General features: G+C 46.9%; 1 protein-coding gene across 2 annotated transcripts; it reads right to left on the bottom strand.

Moving 5' to 3' along the window:
* Window positions 1-269: 269 nt before the first annotated feature.
* EIF2B5 (eukaryotic translation initiation factor 2B subunit epsilon) lies at window positions 270-20,096 on the bottom strand. Of its 2 annotated transcripts, none has more exons than XM_075157227.1 (16): window positions 19,895-20,096; window positions 18,486-18,610; window positions 17,581-17,766; window positions 17,307-17,484; window positions 16,152-16,232; window positions 15,331-15,408; window positions 14,938-15,250; window positions 14,175-14,320; window positions 13,729-13,867; window positions 12,992-13,093; window positions 12,240-12,347; window positions 11,226-11,316; window positions 10,330-10,453; window positions 4,790-4,915; window positions 3,137-3,247; window positions 270-2,048 (listed from the first exon to the last, which is right to left on the bottom strand). In XM_075157227.1, exons 1-16 carry the CDS (start codon window positions 20,045-20,047, stop codon window positions 1,983-1,985), a joined length of 2,127 nt encoding a protein of 708 aa, XP_075013328.1. In that variant the 5' UTR covers window positions 20,048-20,096; the 3' UTR covers window positions 270-1,982. The 2 variants fall into 2 exon arrangements, with proteins under 2 accessions (XP_075013328.1, XP_075013329.1); XM_075157228.1 differs by lacking the exon at window positions 19,895-20,096 and adding an exon at window positions 19,259-19,860.
* Between the last annotated feature and the right edge of the window lie 1,470 nt (window positions 20,097-21,566).

Here is a 21,566-nt window from a genome sequence, read left to right as displayed (position 1 = left end):
GTACAAAACCAAACCTCACCCATTTCAGGATTCTAAGTTCAGAAGTTTTAATAAACTGTTCCCTACTTGTAAACATCAAGGTCATGAGTTATCACTGAACATTTATACCAATTCAGTGGTGTGCTGATTTCCTACCTGCCTATTATGTGCTTAAAATCTCTTGAGGAAAAAGTAGCAATGAGTTATTTAGCTTACCCGTTAAGCCCTGCTCAGGCATGTGCCACAACTGGAGACATACAATTCAAAGTCAAACAAAGCAAACAAGCCGGTAACACCAGGATAGTTTTTATTTGCTCCCTGAATTAAATATTGGCAGATACAGAAAATTCAGATACCAACTATTTCCCCAACATTTACAAGACTGAGTTTGCAATGTCAGAAAACAAGCACTTTATGCACAATCCTGGCAACTGATAGTGTGAGTGCACAAGATCGCTCTGCCTGAACACCAGTTTTTAATAGGCAGTATCCCTGGTCTCCAGCATCCAACGCTGTCCCCTCACTGACAATTGTGGCACCACAGAACGGCCAAGTAAACATCCTGAGTGGGCAGCTCCAGTGCATTTCCCCCAGCAAAGGATTTATTCCATGCTCCTCCTGAAGGGGCAGAGGCAAGGTCAGCAGATCCAACAAATAACCCACCTATGAACACAAGCTGATTCTCACTGTGCCTTTTTTGCTCTGTTCTTTGAGAACAGGGAAGAACACAGCACAGTGACACTTCCAAGAAAGCTGTTCTTAAAGGCCTTATTGCTGCCACACATTGTCTGTGCTGGCAACAAAGTGCCAGAGGCACACTCCTTCCCCGCTGCATGCCGAGTGGCTCTGTGGCTGCTGAACTTTACAGTGGGTTTGCAGCACTTTCCCTGCTGTCTGAGGGAAGGGACGTTTTCAAATAAATAAAAGGACATGAAGTAAGCAAGCTTGTATAACTGAAATCATGTGGAAACACAAAGCACGTGCTGTTGAAGGAAATATCATTCGCTCCTTTTCACACTGGAGCAGAACTTAGGAACTTGCATCCTCCTTAAAGCAGCTGGTGCCGTCAGTGCGCCCAGAGCAAAACACAAGTGTCCTTGGTGCAGCAGAGGAAGCCAGGCACCTCTGCTCCCTTTTTATAAAAAATAAAGAAACAGACACTTTTTAAAAACTGTCTGCTAAGCTGGGGATGCAAAGATGACAGATCACATCTAAGATGTAGTAATCCATACCGCATTTCACTGGCCAGTGCACATTCACTATTAGCCAAACCCCGCAGGGGGAACTGAACACGTATTATCCCCGTTCTTCATAAGGGGGAAACACATGGTTTTACCAACTCTACTGTGCAACCTTGTGTTAGATCCTAGCACGGCAGATGGCAAGAGATTTTCCCTTTTGGAAGGATCACAGAAGTGCCTTTTAGGCTGCAAAACGCCTTGGGCATCCTCAGACAACTGCATCTTCTGCAGGCACAGGAACTCCTGAATCCCAGTCCTGCACTCCAGATCCTAATCCACATGCTCCTACTCACCAACCTTGCCAGTGTCTCTTCAGCAGGAGTTCTCTTAGCTCCAGAAGCAACAATGACTCCAAATAACTTAGCTGTATGACCATTCTTCCACAACCCTGATGGTTAGATTTATAAGGGCGTTGTATACATTTGCATCTATTTGCTCTCTTTGTATTAGTAACAAGGACCTCCCAAAAGATAGCTTATAATATATCATATCCAGGCTCCCGAGGGATTCTGGATATCACCACCTCCTGCTTCTCCCTTATGGTTTTTACATTGGGTTGCAACCATCCAACATAAGGTGCCACTGGGCAAGTGAGGGAGGGAGGGAAGTGGCAAAGTTGGGAACACACAACTAATGATGGGATTGTCAGTCACTTCGATGTCAGGCCCCACATCTACACACCATGCACTGGCATTGATCTTGCCCTGCCCACTGGGCCCAGAAAGGCAGTGAGAGTGCCTCTTCTCATGCCGAACCACCATGTCAGTCTTGGTCGCCATCAGACGACTCTTCCTCTGCCTCCTCCAGCCACTGGATAAACTTCTGGAGCTGCAGAGAGAATGAGATGTAATTGGGTAACAAGTGACACCAAACAGATGCTGGGAACGCTCAACGACGACACTGTCTCAGTGAGCACCACTATTATGCACAAGAAAGAGTGTTTCTAGGAGACAGGGAAACAGAGGCAGATTGAGGGAGAGAGAGACAGACATTTAGATGAAAAACAACTGGGATGCCATGGACAAACCCAGACTGATCAGATTCCCGAGGGAGATTCCCTCAATCAGACAATCCCCACAACACTCAGCAAAAAGACAAAAGTTTGAGAGTTTTTCAGAGCTTGAGGGAGAAGAGATGACAGCTGCACCTTCGCTAAGACATGTTAGGAAAACTCTGCTGGGAAAAACCTAGTCCCTGAGAAATTGCTATAAAGGCAGCTCATTTTACCTTTTAACTGGGCTCGAATAAGCAGCTGAAAGCACTGTTGACCTATACTAAGAGCTGACTTTGCAAAGGTTTTAAACAAAGTTGAAGTTCTTCAGAGATGGCTTTTTTCCCCTGCTCCTCTTCCAGACCCAGGGAGGACGACTGGAACAGGGCTCAGCCAAACTGCAGCACAAAGTTCTGCCCAATGGAGGGGGGAAGTTTATATACTCCTTGCAACACAAGCCAAATGAAACCACTCAGTACAGCAAACGCTTAGAAATATATGCGAAGGGACTGGAGAGCCAGGAATGAAAGCTTCAAAGGAATTGCATGGGGCCAGCACACAGGGCATTGGCCTAACGCCCATTTCAAATGGGTGTTGGCTTAGAGAAGCCGTGCTGCTACTCCAGAAAGTGCTAGCCTCACACTACAGAGAGCCCCCTAAAAACAATTCCCTCTCCTACTACCTCTATTTCTCATCCAAACAGGATGATTATGGCAGAACGCACAGAAATGTCTGTTCTGGAGAACAAAGTTGTGTTGCTTAGTATTCAATGCACTGGTGCATTACCGGCCTACCATGTAATGGCAGCTGCTCCACAGAAGGCGACAGTGGCACCGAACTCCACTCAGTTTCTTTCAGCAGCTGTTGTCTCTCTCTCTCTCTCTCTCTCTCCGTCCTCCCCCCTGCAAACACCTTTGGGACTTACCCGCTGGTTTTTACGAAGCTGCTTTCCCTTGTCAGACGTGTCCCGCAAAGAGAACCAATTGAGAATTACATCTTCTTCCAGAATTTCCAGCTGGTAAAATGTCATCAACACCTGCATCGATTAGAAAGGAGCAACAGGGCTCTCTATAAACTCTTTTGGGGCTAGCTCATGTCCAAGCACAAAGTTTGCATATAATCAGTATCTCCCAGCTCCACCTTCAACAGAAGGCACTCAGTCTGCTTCATTTTGCTTTTATTGTTAAAAATAACTGTGCTTCTCCTACCAAACCTTATGTTCCTGACAGTTAGATGCTATGACACATAGTGAGTCAAAGTTCACGCCCCATCAGTTTCAGCTCTGTGGATGCAGGCTATTATTGAGAGCTGTGGGCAACAAAGGGCCACAGACAATGTCAGTTCAAGATGTTACTTAAGTTCTCTTTTTAAAGCATCCCAAAACCCATCCCCAAAGCAGATTTAACAAGCAGCTCTTACGCAGGCCCACATACGCACAACGGTGACATGTGCAGAGAAGAGCATGAATCTATCCAGCTCTGCCCCAGGCTCCCTCCTCCTGCCAGTTCTCTAAAAAGCGCCTTATGGCAGGTGTCAAAGCAATTGGTCATTCATCAGCTCAAGCTCCTGCCCAGTGCAGCGAGGGTAAGACGCAATCATGCTTTCTCAGGGTGCCTTTGTGCTCAGGCAGAGCAGGCACTTTGCAGCCGGTCTCCTTGTGGCAGAGCACTGACAAAGCTGGCTGCCAACTCCAAATATAAAGTGTCACTTCAATTCCCAGCCTCCAGGGAAAGCCAGGCCCCTAGAACAATGGACACATGCCAAACAATTGCTGTAATTCAAGGACATTTTGGCTCACCAAACTGGAGGCTTTTGGCTCCAGTCCTAAGCGCTTTGCCATTAGCCAGAAGCACTGGTAGCAGAAGTTAGGATTACTCTTTCTTGAGGAACCAAGAGTTAAGCAGGCTCTAGGAAAGCTCTTCCAAAAGAGACAGGGGCTTCCTGAGACACTGCTAAAGGAAAGACTTGCGATCCAAGTCAAATGCTCTCAGTGTGATAGGGCAGAAAGAACACAGGGACGAAATATTTCTGAAGGAAGGTGAGGAGGAATATACTGAAAACCCTCAGAAGTGGGGAGATAGGTAATAAGCCACATGCCAGCTCCCCTTTATTCCCAGTTTCATAACCAGCTCAGCCTGAATAAGAAATCCTACCCTTATTCCCAGCTTTGCTTGTTTTGCACTCTGAAGTAGAATAAACCATTTGGCAGTTAGATCCCTGGGACCGTGGAGAGACAAATGAAATAAAGCTCTTCCTAAAGCAAGCCTCTGGCCTTGCCTTTTCCAGCATCACACAACAAGGGCATCTAGGTTAGAAGCTGCAAAATAATAACTCCCTTCAGGCTGCATGCTGGTAATTAATACTCACCCTCAGCTGTGCTCCCTCAGACACACAGGCAGACATAGAAGTTTTGTTTTTTTTTTAAAAGCAATTGTTATAGATGGATTTTCTATACACCCTCTCCACTGAGACCCCCAAATTCTCTCCTCTAAAGCAGACAAGCTGATGATGCAAACAGGATGCATTTCACCATGAATCTAGCAAAAACAGCTCCTCAGAGTTGGGAGCGGATACTCACTTTAGCTATTGATGTGCAGAGACTGTCATGTTCCAGGAAGAATTCCTCAATGGCAAATAAGGCATTCAAGTGATCTGACGCCCGTTTTATGTAGTTCTTAAACAACGGGGTCCAGTTCTTCAACAGCTGCAGGGGAAAACCACAGAAGAGTTCCTGAGCTATGAAATGGATGCGTGCACTCAGCCCTGTTTCTCAGCTGTGTTGCACCAAGAAACTGACCCAGGGAAGCATTTTAAGAAACCATTCAGCTGACCACTTAATGTATCTGCACCACTCTGTCCGTGAAACAGATGCTATTAAGTTCACACATGCAGATAGGACCTGGTTTTACTAAACAGCTTTGAGGATATCCGTTAGCTTTCTTGGTTTTGCCTCTCTGGATGGAATACTAGATTATCACAATAAATGCGTTTAATGGAGTCTGGTACTCAAAGAAAATCACTTCACAGCAGACCGATAAGGAGAGGTACATACATGCTACTCAAACCTTCCCCCCCACAGAGCAGCTGACATTTCAGTGGAACTTTCCTTCAAAGCTGAAGAGCAAATAAGACAAAAGAGAAAAAGATAGTGTCAGGGTATTTACCAGCTGAGTAGAAGTGGATAATGCAAAATAGCCAAACAGGAACACAGTGGAGCAGCCCCTAAGTGCAAGTCACACATTTGCTGTGTGCCTACAGGCTTGTTTGGATCCTGGAGTCTGCTGCAGGGAATAGGTGGGAAGGACGAAGGGCAAGAAGTTGTGACACTATTAGCTGATCTCAGTTCTCTCCCCCAAGGCTTATTTTTTATGAAGTCTTTAGTTTAATGATTTTGGTACTGCCCTTCAAACAGTATTTCTGTCCAAGTCCCCCACAGCTCTTTCACTTGTTGTACATAACGGGAAAGCAAGCAGCAGGGAAAGCTCTGCAAAGCAGCACAGACTGACCTGAATCTGGGATAGGAGGTAATAAAGATAGTTAGACCCCTGTCCATAACAATTTTAAAAGGTATCAGAACTAGGATAAGATACAAAAATTCCTCACTGACTACATCATGACCAGACCATCCCATAAAAAACATTGTAGGAAATTAAATCAGAGTTCCACATCTTTTTAAATGGATTAATTCAACAGCAGGCATTTCTGCAACTACATCCCTGGCATGCCCATACAGATACAATATTTTGCTGTGCCTTCAACAGTATCTCCTTACAGAACACATCTGGTCTGTTTTGAAGGGAAACAGGTAATTCAAAGAGGCTGGGGTGTGATGAAGACGCTCTACATTCAGGGTTAATCAGCATTATTCTGTTCAGGACAATTGTTAACAGGCAGTAGCCCTGCCAGAGAGAGCTCCAGGACACACAGCAGAGCTAGAGCCCAGGCTAGTGTGGACTACTAAAGGTTGCCAGTACTAGGAAATAGTGCTCAACTACTCCATAGTACTACACTCCATCACCTCTTCAGACACATTTGCTATGCAACCATGCTGGAATTTGCATGCCTCAAGCAGAAAGAAAGAAGGGATTAGTACAAACAAACTGATCTGTATAGTAGTACATCGACTGACCCAAGGAACAACAGTATCAGCACAGAATGATCCTAATCGTCATGGTATCACAACAAAAAAACTGAGGGTTGTATGGCATATTTCCAGAAAGTATTTTAGCCTTTAGCAAAATGCTTAATCCTCTTCCCTCCTGTACAACCATCTCCTGCATTTTTATTATCCTTTGGAATTCTTCACCTCAAGTGTAGTAAAGCTACTAGCAAGTTCCTTCCAGGCTAAGAAATATTTTGTAATCCCTTTCTGTTAACGCCTTTAAATCATAAGCGGGCACAGTTCTAACCAGAAGCTATGAGTTTCTGAAAGCAAGTTATTTATAAAGAAAGCAGAGCTATAAACACTCACAACCCCAGGACTCAATCCAGTATGCCTATTGCTGGGAAAGGGAAAGAAGAAAAAAATATACTATCTCAGGTCGAGAACATGTACTGTACTGTAACCGGTGCTAACGGTGAAAGTAGCTCCACAGAGCCCTGAGGAAAAACATGCCTATGAGCCTGTATAACCAGAAAGGATGCTTTGGGAGTTTCATGAAAATCTGAACTGGGGAATTAGAAGCTTGCAATTATTTTAGATTGAATAAAAGACTGAAAAACATGAAAAGATACCTGACAAAGAGTCCAATGGACAATACCATAACTTTTCAGGCTTTGACTCTACCTGGGTAGCTCCTCAAAACAATCTACAGTCTGGAGAAAGCAATCAAATTCCTCTGATTTGATTCATTTTTCATCAGATCTGGTCAGTGATGCTGTATCAACTTCAACTTCAATGAGATTTGTGATCCACTTTTCTTTTGTCAGAAGCACAGTCTCGAGACCAGGCCTATTTTACCCCTGCCTCCAACACAGAACACCATCATGAAGTACGTGCAAAGCAGAGGGACAAAGCTGTAATTCCAACCTGTTACACCATAACAACATCTGGGCTCATCCCCATAAATTGCTTCAGTGAAAGCAGAGATCCATTTGGTCCCTGAATAAGCGATCCCACGTTGCGTCCACTTGCATGACATTACAAAAGAGTAAGGCTCCCTAACAGAAACGTGAAGAGGTGCACCGCGCGTGCTAGCTGCCGGGCAGCAGTGCAGACACTGGCCAGCTCAGCAAACTGAACTGCTGTATTGCCTCCCCCGGCTCCCTTTAGACAGCCTCGCCTACATAACCTTGTTTGATGCTGCTTCAGTGACAACAGAAGCGCAGCCTTCAGTTTATCAGCAGCTTCAGCCACGTTTGCTCAAATCGTGTCTATGGTTCTAGGAAAGGTCTGGTTTTCTGTACCATCTCTGCTTTCCAACTTGCACAAGATCTGAACAAGACGCCTGACATACATCGAACTGGATAACTCTATTTCTCAAGCCTCCATGTTTCATCTGAAAAATACCCATGGGCATATACTTTACCGGATGCTTGCTTGCTGCAACACTTAAGAGCTTCGTGCTCAGGGGCCAGCACTTCAGAGCACATACTGTGGTTTCAAGTCAAACCATACATCATAACTATGGCATTTCCACAATTTCCCTTCCTGAGCAGTCTGGGACCGCTCTACCATCACTCTTATACAAGCAACCCATCTTCCTTCAGCATCTCTTAGTCACATTTGAGCTACAAAGAGAGTGAGAAAGATAAAACAGTTCTGTAAAGTTCAGTGGGCTTCTGATATTCACCACTCCCAGAATGCAAGTATCCCCATCTCATACAAAACAATACTTTCCCATATGTAAACCATCGTAAATAGATCTCAGTCTACTACTGCTATTGACAGAGGCAGGTTTAGCTGCAGAGCTACACACTTCAGCTACATGCTTTCATTATGTACGTAACCTATACCAAGCTAGTGCTTGGGATTCCCAAGGTGTAAGTAAGTATTAGTAAATTAATGGAGTGTACCTTTTACTAACTAGGGAACCACAAGTTGCAGAAAAGCCACTGTTTCAGATGCTGTACAAACATGCATGTTCTCCCTGAAGAACTGGTCTCTTCTCTTCAGAGCACTGTTGGTAAATACACAAAGCTGCTGCCCAGGAAGACCATCGACGTCTGTTCAATAGGCCTTTGAAGGCTGATTCGCTACCTCCATTAGAGGCACATCTCAACTCAAACATACTGAGTCATTGTAACAGTGACTAACACCACGTGTGCAATTGAACATTAACAGTATACCTCACCAGATACTGCCTTCCTGCTGATTTCAGTACAGAAAGCCAGCACAATTCTGCACACAGTAAAGACACCAAGGCACAAAACTGTCCCAGAGAAGGATTCTCTAAGAAACCTCCTGGTTGTTCTTTACAAAGGAGCATCCGGAGAAACTGGCTGCCATGATGGTCAATTGGTTTGACACTTGGCTCTCTTTGATAAATCTAAAGATAATTAGTGTTTCATAAATGCACATGCCACGCAATTCCCTGCCGAGAGAAATTCCGCTAGTCCATGACATGGGGCATGGTCACCCTGAACATTACGTTTAGATTATTATCGCTTCTCACTAAAGGTGAGTTGATTTGCTGTCTCTGCTGTTAAACGCGAGCATCAGCTTTCCTATGATGAAATATAAATGGACAAAGTTACCCAGAGATAAGCCCTTCATGTACTTCCATTGTCTTTAGCTTCTAAGGGGTTTTGAGCAATTATGCAAACCATTATGCATTTATATAGTATCCTTCATCCCAGACTAGAACCTCTTCTGACTGGGTGCTGCAGTGAAGTTCTCCTGTCCTATTCATGCTAGATTAGGAGCGCAATCTGGAAGACAGAAAGAGATGCCATACCCTAGCTGGAAAAAAACCAAACCATCCTATACAGCTACCAACTCCACACAACCTGTTGTCTCGATGTACTGCTCTCCACTTAGAGTCTAACACCTGCTCTAACATTCTCTTCAGTCCTCCTCCTTCAATTCTCTTTTTCCAGGACAGGATATGCTATTCAAGAAAACAGTCTGGAAAAATGAACAAAAGCAAGCAGGATTTAATCAGAGTGAACATCAAAATCTCACTAAGCCATCTGATGAACAGATCAATTCACATGGATGTTTCCCACAGAAGGCATCTCCACACGTCCAGGAGATGAATTAAGTGCCATGCTTACACCTGCATAAAGAAGAATGAATTTTCCACCCTTCCCCATCAATCGAAAGCATATACTTCCTCAGAGAAAGGACTATGAGGATGTCTAGTCTTCCTCTTTAGCGCCATCTCCTAAAAAAATTAAACTAGTCCTTCCCAAACATGTGCCAGACCCATTCATTCTGAAAGAACACCTTCGTAACCTGTAGAGTTTGCAAACTCGAATACATAAATGGGCTATAGCAAAGAGACAAAAATACTACAACGGCTTCAGCTTGGATCAACAAAACCATTAAGATAAGACTGACTGCTTTTTAAAGCAGATCCTACCCTACTTTGTCTCCCTTAAGTCAGGAAATAGAAATCGCTCTCACCCAATTATACAACCCATCTCTTTAGAGACACAACAGAACTCTGTATCTTTGCTCAAAGACAACAGTATTGTGCCTTTGCATTTGGCTGGAAAAAAAATTGGCACCAATTACAGTATGCAGAGAAGTAAGACCTTGGAAAGGATCCCATTGGGAGCGGAGCGCGCCCTGCTGCCCCAGGGACAGGGCTTATGATGCACTGGAACTGGGTTCCTGGAATGCAAGCTTGTAAAGACATCTCTAACAGTCCCTCTCTTTTCTCTTCTACAAGTGATACACTTCTTCTATCACACACAGGAAACAGAAACAACCATAGGTACTGACGTAGAGCTCCCCACAACTACAGTCTGAGCTGAGTTCTGTCAAGCAGGTACAATAGTTTCAGTTCACTTTTACTTCTATAGAAGACAAAGGGGTTCATGAACTCAAGGAGTTCAAGTGGTTTCAGGCTTAACCAAAAAGACCTCTCAGCCAGGAACTACCTGGGGCATCCAGACAGACTCCTACACACGAGGAGACAAGCCCAAAGAAGAGTCAAATGGAGCAGGACTCACAGGAAGTAACGCTGAGAAATAGTTCTGGGAGTCCAGGTTTGCATCCAGCTGCTGCAGTGGGAACTCCAGGATCACTTTACTGAGCACCTGCATCATCTCCTTCAGGCCAATGTTATATGCATACCTGCGAGGAAAAAGGCAAAAAACCCCGACATTTCACGCCATCTGATCTCTGCAGACTGTGGCTCTTCACAAAGATACAGCAGAAAAATTTATTTTCATCTTCCAGACTTGTTTTTTTATTTGTTTGTTTGGTTTTCCAAATAGTCAGGCAACAAAACCACCTTGCATTGCATCAGACCCTGCATAAGGCCACGCGTCCTGAAAATCTGCTATCACAGTGGAACAAGCTGCTGCAGGGACAGCACCCTCACATTTACTAGAGTGCTGTATGAATACTGTTGCGCAAAAGAAGGGAAACAGGTTTGTATTTGAGAAATACTAGGTAAAAGGCGCTCTGATTACGTGTTCTAGACTTGCTGCTGTAAAAACAGAGTGGACAAGCCATACCACAGCACAGCCCCAGCTGCAGGCAGCTGGTTGAATGTTGCAATGCAGAGAGCAGCAGCCCCTCCATGAACTTACAGGCAGTCTGTGCCAAGAACTGGCTTGCTCTCTTCAGTCCACAGTTACTTAATAGCAATTCAATCTCTTGTTACAGAATTGGGGCAGGAAAAGCCTAACCTCGGAGGATGCTATAAATGCAGCTGGTGCTCTCCAACTCCTGTCGTCATTCAGTCATGACCTCTAATCTGCATTTCTCATGCTCTATACTGATAAAATTAACGTTTAACAACCAAACATGGGTATACACATGGTTTCTCCTCTTCTTTCTAGATCTGCTGTCAAACCCAACTGTTCAGCATAAGGGACAGGATCCCTAAGAGAACACTCACTTGAGGGAGTTGATTTCCAGGACCAGGTTGTCACAGGAAATGTTTTCTTCTTCGCCCCTCTGTAACGTACCCAGAACCTCATTCTGGAAAACTAATGAAAGAAAGGACAAGTAGTTAGACACGAGAGGGAAAAGCACAGATTCTTCAAACTGGTCATTACTGAAGAAACTATGCCCTTAACAAAGGAAGCATTCTGACACAGATGTCTGTCTGTTCTCCGTAAGCCCAGATGTCTGTCTGTTCTCCGTAAGCCGGCACAAATCCACATAACTATACTTATAAATAGTGAAATATAAGTCAAATAAAGGAGTTGACCTACTAGATATCATCAATCTATCCACACAAACCAGTACAAAGCTATTTACCTCTGCAATCTTTTAAAGCAGAGCTTCTATTATACTTTCACAATCTAGCCTTTCCTATTCAGACAAACCTCACCTTCCCCTAACTAAAGATGCGACCTCAAACCTAAAATTTATTGGTTTAATTTCCTTTGGGGAGATATTTCAATGTGAAAAAGGCTTTTTTTTCCAATTTGGCTCGAATCCGTTTCAAATCCAGGTAAGCTTAACATAACAAAACAGAAAACCGAAACATATCTGCCAAAAGAGGCAGCTCCTACAAGGACATGTAATTCTCCAGCACGATTACAGCAGTAAGCTGTCCACACAGGGAAACTCTGCTGGATCTTCATACAATCTCTGAGTTTAGGCAATGACACTGCCATTTAAACAGACAACTCAGGGAGGTCACTTTCATGAAGGCCCAGTGATCAGGAGTGAGAAAGATGGAGGATTTTTGTCTAGCTTCTCATCCTCGGCTGCCTTGGGTTAACACAATAGCAATATAGGAAATATTAAAGAATGCTGTAGAAAATGCAGGAAGTGAGGTCAGGAAACAAACATATTATAGACATCCACACATTTTCTGATATACCTAGAGAAAGCAGTACAAATCTCACACTCACTGCACTATCTGCAGACTCACCATACTTCTTAACAGCCCATCTCTCACCTTTGATGTCATCTAGCTGTGGGGATGCTGCCCGACTGTCTGGCTCCTCAGAGCCCATGCTCAGGTCGCTGTCTGACTCGCTCTCTTCCTCTGAGTGCATAGCTGGGCCTGATGAAGAAGAGAAGACACAGCATTCAACGCTCAAAAGCTGCAGCTGTCATATGCATGAGGAACCGGGTGTCCCAGGACTTCCCAGCCAAGTCAGCAACTATCTGTCCTTGCAGGGAAGCTTCTACTTACAGGTCCAGATGATCAGATTTGCTGCAGAGGGAATGCTACAGCTGGCACTAGGATAATGGGACTTTTTAAGAGTCTGCAGGCAGACAACAAAGGACAGGGACAGAAGCAAATGCATTTTGCGCAGACTGCTGACTCATAATGGAGCAATGTCAGCAGACGCTGTCACTAGCGGGAAGAAAGCCAGCAGTACCCGGAATAGCCAAAGCATATTCCCTCTAAGGGAGGGCCTGGTATCCCACAGTGTGCCGTTCACAGCACAGACAGCAGTGTGTGTTAGCATAAGTCGAAGATACAATAAACATCTTCCAAGAGCACAGGAAGAGAGAGAATCTGGTCTGCTACCTGCTTTCACTTCTCACCTCGCCTCCACACACATACATTACCCGGAGACAGCCTGCTTCACAAAGCCCAGGTCTTACTCTAGACACAATTATCAGCGTCCCACCCAGCCAGTTTCCCCGACACAGGTCTGTCTGTCCATCCCCAGGGGACTACACTAAACTTCTCCTCACCCCATAGGCTTTGTCTCTGCTCTTCTTCATCCTCTTCATTCTTGTCATCTGCTTTCCAGAGGTAGCCTCTGCCCTCTGAGCCTACATCCTTTTTATTGTAACCTGAAAAAGAAACAGTGATTAGGAGGTAGATGTACTGGCTCTGCTTACAGGCAAACCTGAAATAGACTGGCATAACCTGCATGTTACTGCCCCTAAATACCCTTAATCAAGAGGGAGTTGGGATTCTTGCAGATGCATACGGATTTCAGCTTTTATCGTCTCACTTGGCTGGACAAGTGACCAACTTACTCCTCCCTACAGCAGCAACATTCAGCTGACCACGTTTAGATCCCTCGACAAACCTAGACTGGTAGAAACAGTATTTCACAAGGACAAAGTCCTTGGACACAGTCCAGGTACGAGGACACAGACCTTGCAACCTGCCTTGAACAGAACAACTCTTCCAACTTCAGCTTATTGTCTCCTACAAGGCTCCTACTCTAAGAAAAATGGAAAATAGCTGAGTCTCCAAAGATTTTAATACTGGGGTACTGAGGTACATCTTCTCACTGTCCAACTTGAGCCGAATATCCTTGCTTGCCCTACTGAAAATACAGATGTTCCAAGCTGATTGCAGCACTAAGCTCCAGCCTGGCACTGCAGCGTCTAGAATGGGGGAGGGAAAGACCCCATAAGATCATGGAAGGCAAAGCCTTCTGCATAGCCTGAGAGCATGGAGCCAGAGACTCTCATACCTTTCAGTTTCACTTTGCTTTCCTCCTTGTTCACGCCAGAATCATCACTGAACTGGTCATCATCCTCTTCCTCCTCATCTGGTGGGTGCAGAGAGATCACTGTGCCCTCAGAAAGAGTGATGCCAGGACCTACTACTACCTGCAAATATGTGCAACATCTCTTAATGAAGAAATACCCTGATTGCCCCCTTGTACCTCCACCAGCAGGGACAACAGCTGCTCCAGACAAGCTGTATACTAACAAGTATAACTGAAGACATCAGCACTGCTAGATCATGTACCATACTACCCTAGCCAAACAAAAGGATGAAGAAGGTGGGAGCAGTAGCATATCTCCCACCTCTGCAAAAGGGCTTGGAGCAGCCCTGTATTCTGGTATGGTCTAGTGTAAGTCTGGTAACCTGCCAAGAAAGGCAGAAAGCAGAACAGACATAAATACAGCTCACCTGAGAAGAGAGGACACAGTGGGGCTTTAGCTTTACTTTCTCCTTCACTTCAGCTTCATCGCAGATAACAGAATGGCAGATCTCCACATTATCTGCTATGTGTACTCTGTCCCAGAGAAAAGCTCCGTCCAAAATTACTTTATCACCTGTTATACATCACCAAGCACAAATATGTTGAGCAAGGCAGTGTGCTGCTCTCCCACACTAGAAAGCACCTTACTGAATCCCAATGCCCTTGATGCATGATGGATTTTAGATGAAAGGTAAAAATTGGCCTTAGAGGCCTACGGCCACTTATTACCCAAAGCTAGAAGACGAGTTTGCTCTCTACAGAGACTTAACAAGTTGACAGTTACAACTGACATCTTGGTTTTGCACAAATACAGCCAAATCACAAAAAAATTCCAACCAAGACTGGGAAGAAGGAGTACCAGGCAGCTCACAAAAACAGGGACAGATGTCCCTCATTTGCAGGATGTTGGGGGGCTATAACTCTAGATCAGTAGAGGTCATGCATTCTCTACTGCTAAAACAACTTATTTGCATGAAGTGCCTTCCACCTTTCAGCATCATTATGGTACCCTGAAAACTTTAATCTATTTCTTCTGTTGGAAAAACAAGCTTTTTTCCTTTCTTCCCATTAGAAATCAATCAGTACCCACCTATCACCCACTCTCAGAGCCAAATGCACTTTAAAAACTAAACCCCAACAACCGGTGCCCTGGCCTGGCAAGGTCTGCACGTCCCCCATTCTTGTACTCACCTATCCTACAGTTCTGCCCAATAACGCTGTTTGTTATGGAGCAGTTGCTGCCGATGACCGTCCCCTGCCCAATGAGTACGTTCTCTTCCAGCACGCTGCCGTGGCCGAGGCTAACATCCACCCCTCGGTAAATGTTGTGTTTAGAATGGCTGTAACTCTGATTCTTGTCATCGGTAAAGTTCATCTCTGGAGTCAAAGGATAAACCCAGCGCCGGATGATGTCAGAACACACAGCTTCGTACATTAGTAGGTTGCATATGTGGGCACCGTACTCTTCTGTCGTTACATGCATATGGATCTGGTTCCCCAGCACCTGGGAGACAGGCAGGACCGAGTCAGAAGATTCTCTAATGCAAGGTAACAGGATCTCCCTTGTAACAACCCTCTCCTTACCTCCTCATTCACCAACAGACCACGCACAAAGTCGTCCCGTGTCTGGTAGTCAAAATTGTCTGTGAACAGCTCAGCCACCTGCCAGGAATAAAATATAAGGAAATAATATAGTTAGCAGAAAATGTTGCCAGGGAAGTCAGAAAATTAATGGCTGTTCAGTGGTTCTCAGAGAGCCGAGTAATACAGTATAGGAAAGTGACGCTCTTGCCTTGAATAAAGCTTTGATTCCTTCTGCTAGGAGTGTTGACCTTCCCATCTCCTCTTCCTAATAGAGACTATGAAAAGATTCTGCTTTTGAGAAGGGGCAAAACATTGCTTTAGCATTTCCAAGCAATCCGCCCAGCCTCACTTCGTAGTTTCACTCCCAAAGGAAGGCTGTAGACCAGCTTTTTCAGATGTGGAAGAGATGTTAGCGAGCCTAGCCTGAAATAACCCTGAATGTTACCCTAACATGGTACCAGCTTGCAAGTACTGACACTTTTCCATAGCATAGCCATCACCTTGGCACCACAGATGTTCCTATACTCGAAGCGAAATAGCTTATTTTCCAGAATAGTTTCATCCTGTGCCAAATCAGCCAGTCTACTGATGCCTAGTTCTGCCTGGGCTCAAGCAGTGGATGCCAGATACAGACTGAGCACCCATACAGCCTGCAGAGCAGCGCCACGCGATCACTCGGGCTCTCAGCTCAGTCACTGAGCACAACTGGGAGTTCTGCTTTCCAAATCTAGTACACTCAGGCCACAGGCACCCCCTGCACACCAGCAGGACAAAGGGAGCAATGCAGATTGAATTTGGACCCTCAGAAGGGCAGAACTCACCTGCGGAGAGCAGATGCTAATATGACAATCCAGCAAGTCATGACGCACCTCAACATTCTCAATAGAGTTCTGGAACAGACTCTGAAAGAGGAAAAAATTCAGGTGATCCGAGTGCCTCATGCAGTCCTGAACCCCAAAAGCCTTCTAGAAGCCAGGGGCAGTATTGATTGAATTATTAAACTAGCTGAAGTTCTGAAGATCAGAGAAATCTATAATCTACACTGAGACACAAGCTTAGCAGGCACAGCCTGGTCACACAGAGAGCTGTGTGTCAGTCAGCAGAGACTGCCCCCGTCCTTATACAGTGCAGCCCTCCAAGAAACAGCTTGCACTTCGAACAATCACTTTTCCTCCAGGAGGCTCCTTAACTTAGTCGCTGGGAGCTAAAAAGAACATTAATAAATCAAAATGCAATATTCATAGCTTCCACATCCCCTGTGGATTTTTACAGCTGTGGGTTGGGTTGTTGTTGTTGTTTTTTGTTTGTTTTGTTTTTTTCCTTTTTTGTTTCCTACAGTGATTTGTGCTTTCCTTTGAAGGTAAAAAATAATCTACTGGTTACTGATTTGGGGATGAAAATGCCATATAATCACAGCCTTAGTTCTGAGTTGAAAAAAGAAAAAGTCCATCTATCTCACTGGAGAAAGTGCCTCCACAGACATTTACAGAGCATTTACTGCATTATTAGGTGAACAGTACAGGCAGAGGTAATAGGAGGTACTACCCCTTGCACCTGAGGTTATTCCACTCCCTGTGCCAGGCTCAGTGTCGGTTCAAAATGGTTTGTGTACGATAGCGGTATATGCATCTCAGTTTGGGAACCCCTGCAACAGCACAAATCATTCACCTCCCTTGTTTCACATGGAGAAAAGGAATCAAATGCATGCAAAAACTGAATTGTGAGAAATACGTCTGCCCCATCTTCAAACTCTGAAATGAGTCCCAAACATGTGTGTGCCAGCACAACTTCACCAAGCCTCAAATAAAGGTTGAAGGAAAAAAAAGCCAGTTTACCAAGAGTTACTTCCTATCACCTGCTCCTCCAAAAGAAGCAGCAAGCACAGTTCCCCAGCCCTCACTGAAGGAGGACCCCCTCCTTAGGGTGGGCTGCTTCACTACCGCAGCCCTTTTCCACCCGTCAGGTTCCAGACGCACCATAGGAAAGCGGAAGCGTTTCAGCCCCTGGGTTCTCTGGTAGTGAAGGACACGGTTTGTGGCACTGTCCATAGCAATAACAATGTCATCCTCTTTGCACCTGGCATGGTGACCAGGTGAGGACTCCTTGAATATCATCGTCATCACGGAAACATTCTTTTCCATCTTACGACGCAACCTGAAAAAGAAGGGCAGAACTTTAAAATCACTCTTCAGAGAGTTAGAGCCCAGAGTCTCAGCACACTAGGCAAGCGTACACTCTTTCAACACCTACTTGTGCTCTTCCAGGGCTTTGGATATATTGAAATTGGACACCACATCTCCAGTGACGAGAATGAAGTCGGAACGAACAAGGGATTTGGCATCGACGTCTCGTAGCACGTCACCAAGGGAGCGGTACAGGTCAGAAGTCACAAAGCGCACCGTGTTGGGAGAGGTGTGGCGGCACCACTTGGATTTTCTGGAAGGAGAAAAGCTTATCAGGAAGGCATAAAGAGGATATTCCTATAGAGAACACACCAGGACACAGTGCCCCAGTGCATGCCACATCTGTAAGTGAATGCAAGGAGAATGCTATTACAGCGAGCCCACTATCGACAGGCTTAGGTACGCTCATTTGCACACAGCAGATGAACTGAAGAGGGTACTGAGGGTTAGACTTTGAGAACGTAGCTTATGGAAACTTAGGAAACCCAAGTTTTGACAAAGGAGAAGGAAAAATTACATGCAACCCAAGTTTTTTTTTCCTCGGAAAGCAGCAGCTCAGGCAGGGAAAAGACTGTATGCTTCTCTTTAGCTTGCAAACCTGCAGCATGGAGAGACAAAGGTGCTGTCTGAGCGAGCTGTTTCCATATGCTGCACGACATACCGAGACAGGGCATAATGCAAAGGGTGGTACTCTAACATACACGGCTACCCGGAAACCCCTGCTTTCAGACAAGAAAAGTTAAATGCCAATACAAATGCAGTCCCAAAACACTCAACCCTTTTAATACACTGCACAACCAGACTCCTTCACAGGAGGAATGGTCTTTTTTGGGGATGTGTTAGGAGACTTCTCTCGAAAGGGAATCTCTAGCACATGGTTTTCATCAGAAGGATCAGTGAGACCTTTGAGGCTTGCTGGAGTATAGAAGAATGCTGTCCATGATAAAGCTAAAAAGAAGAAGAGATTCTTACTGTAAATGCTCTTTTATCTCAGCTGACTTCCAACAGCAGAAAACAAAGGTTTCTTCCACTCCAGTTGCTGTTAGGAATTCCAAGGTATAGTCAATCATGGCCACATTTGCCATAGGTAAAAGAGCCTAAAAATAAAAAAAGACGCACAGATAACTGAACAAATACTCTGTACCTCAACATCAGCAACAGTCCCCTCCAACCTAAGGACGTATCATCAGCGGCGCCAGAAAAATAACACAAATAACTGCTCTACCTCATTTTATCAAAAATTTTCAAAAGTTGATCTAACCAGTAAGAGCTAGTTTCTGATCTTCTGTAGGAGCAGATCCTCACTTTAGAGAAGGCGGCATAAAAGAAGTGAAGTTATCACACATAAAACTCTTCAGGATGACTCAAATAAGTAAGAGAGACTAAAAAAAAAAAATCCCAGAGTGCTGATTCCCTGACTCAGGCTTTAACTGCTACAAGAAAAACCTGACAGACATGAATGATGAAGCCACAGGAATATGAGTGTCCAGAATTAAAGAAGGGAAAAAAAAACCCAATCTAAAGTGAAGTGAGTATTCTCTTGAGATTCAAGCCACACTTTTAAACCAAGTTACTGATTCACAACTGAGTGATCTCATAGTATTCTTTAATTCATTTTTGGTGACGTTTTGTTTCAGGCCTGAGCTCGCGTGTATAATTATGACCACCACAAACATTTAATCAGCAAACGAGGTAAGGTAATTGTTCAGACCTAAATTCTCCAGAGGTAAGGTAATTGTTCAGACCTAAATTCTCCAGAAGCGCTCTTTCCTTTAACGTATAGCCTTCTGATCTGGATAATTAAAGTGCTTTCCCCATCCATTTTTCCGGTCATATTCTTTTAGCCATTACTGCTGGCAAGGACAAGGATTTTGCTTCTTTCCCCTATCAGAAACAAGCCTGCCCAAACCCGCTGCCGCTTCTGCATCAGCGACAGATGAAAAGCAAACGCCGCAGTTTGCCCGGCCGTATGGAAAAGCAAACAGCACCAACGCAGCAACTAGATCCTTGCTATCTCTCCAGCGGCGGATACAAACTCTTACAAACGAGGAGAACTGGTCGGAGGCTTTCACAGCGCGGGTGAAGGCGGGAAAAGCCGCGGCGGTGGGGGCTGCCCGAGCCCTGGGCGGACGCTGGGGCCCAGCAGCACCCCAGGACCTGCCGGCAGCGGCTGCGAGGGGCTCGCCTTCTCCCTACCCAGCCCAGGACTCTCACGGCGGGGCACGCCGCGACCGCGGGGCCCGACCATCGCTGCCGGCGAGCACTCCGCCCTTCGTCAGAGGCCTGCCCGCCCCGGCCCCCAGGGACGGGGGAGGCCCGGACAGGCGGCCCCGGAGGAACCGGCGCGGGGGAGGCGGCAGCAGGCAGGGGGGATCTCTCACCCGCGGCCGGTCTTTGGAGATAGGGAAGAAGCGGCGGTTGAAGCTGTCGGCGACCAGCACGGCCTGGAGCGGCGGCGGCGGCTCCTCCTGCGGGTCGGGCCCGCGGGCCGCCCCCGCGCCAGCCCCCCGCCTCGCCGTGCCGCGGGCCGCCATCTCCTCACGCTGCCTCAGCTCCCCCCTTCCGCTTCCGGGTCCGCGCCGGAAGCAGCGACGGGAGCTCGGCGGGGACAGAACAGCGCGGGGCGGCGGCGCGCGTTGGCGGGCTCGCAGCTGCCCAGGTCCCCGCCCCTGCGGCCCCGGTCCCCGCCCCTGCGGCCCCGGCCGGGCGGTTCGGCGGAGCCCAGCCCGGAGAGCCGGACAGGCCCTGCCAGGGCCGCGCTGCCGGCGCCTGAGCCAGCTCAGCACAACGCAGGGCCCGTATAGGCAGACAGGGCAGCTCCAGAAGGGGTTCAGAACCTCCCCGCTGCCTCCCCAGCCTTTCGCCCCATCCCTCAGCGCCTGCCTGGGGAAGATCCGCCATCGCCGGATGGGTCTTCCTCAGGCAAAGCTGCGGGAGCGAGCCGCTCGCAGGGGCAGCGGCAGCGCTGCTGGCCCACCTGCCCGCGCCCCGGGAGCAGGGGAGAGGGGTTTGTGTCAGCGGCCCCCAAGGAGGGCGGGGGCGGAGAGCAGGGCCGCGCTCCCCGCCATTACAGGGCACAGCGGGACCCCGCGGAGGCGAGGGGAGGGCCTGAATTTCCCGCAGGCAGACATTTCCCAGATGACCTCGGGGGGTGTGTGGTACATTGATGCAACCCTGGGGATTTCCAGTTTCGGCAAAAGTTATGTTTTCTTGATACGCTTCCCAGCTGTGATGTGCTTGTGCTGCAACCGCTGTTTCTGCAAAGGCCAGCCTTGCTGTGAACCAGCCCCTCAGCACCTTCCATCAAGGAGTCACCCCCAAAAGCTACAGTCCCTGAGGGACCTCTCGGAGCCCACTCAGAGACACTTCCAGAGAGGAGAGGAGAAAAGAAGACGTGGTTTCTGGGAGCCGCGTTTGTCTTCCCCCCCAGCTTGGCGAAGCAGCCCCAGTTCGGGTGCTGCAGGTGATGGTGTCTGGCTGTGCCCTCTGCTCAGGCACCGTCAGTTTTGTGGCTCCTGATCCCCCCAGCCACCCCTGCCCCAGCCCGGGCTCTGTCCTCATGCAGCTCTGGTTGTCCCTCCTAACGTGCTTCAATATTGGCCTGGCCCACAGAAGAGGATTGGCCACGTACAGTCCTGGGCACAGAAGCGTGCCCTTGGCTGAATCCCTCCTCCGCTGCCTCTCTCTGCTGCCAGTCACAGTGCTGTGATCCCTCTTGCCTGGCACAGCTCACACAGCACTGCTGCCTGCTCATTTTTCCGTTAGAGAAAACTGTGTGATAACTCCTGCATTCAAAACCAGGAAAACAGGCTGAGAGACTTCTCCAGGGAGCTCCTAACGGGCTGGCAGCAGGAGGGCTGCGGAGAGCCCCGAGCCTGGCGGCAGGAGGGCCCCTACCAGCGCTGCCTGCTGCAGGACCTGGTGCTCGCTGCCCTGCCCCGTTGTCACACTTCTGCCCCTCTCCACGTGGGACAGGCCTTCACAACCCCTGCTCTGTCTCCTCACCAGCCTCTCTTGGATTCTTCTTGTCCCTCGCTCCCCATAAACTGCCCT

Source organism: Calonectris borealis, chromosome 9 (assembly GCF_964195595.1).
Source record: "Calonectris borealis chromosome 9, bCalBor7.hap1.2, whole genome shotgun sequence".
In the NCBI taxonomy this organism is placed as follows: domain Eukaryota; kingdom Metazoa; phylum Chordata; class Aves; order Procellariiformes; family Procellariidae; genus Calonectris; species Calonectris borealis.
This window is presented reverse-complemented; position numbering and strand designations above follow the sequence as displayed.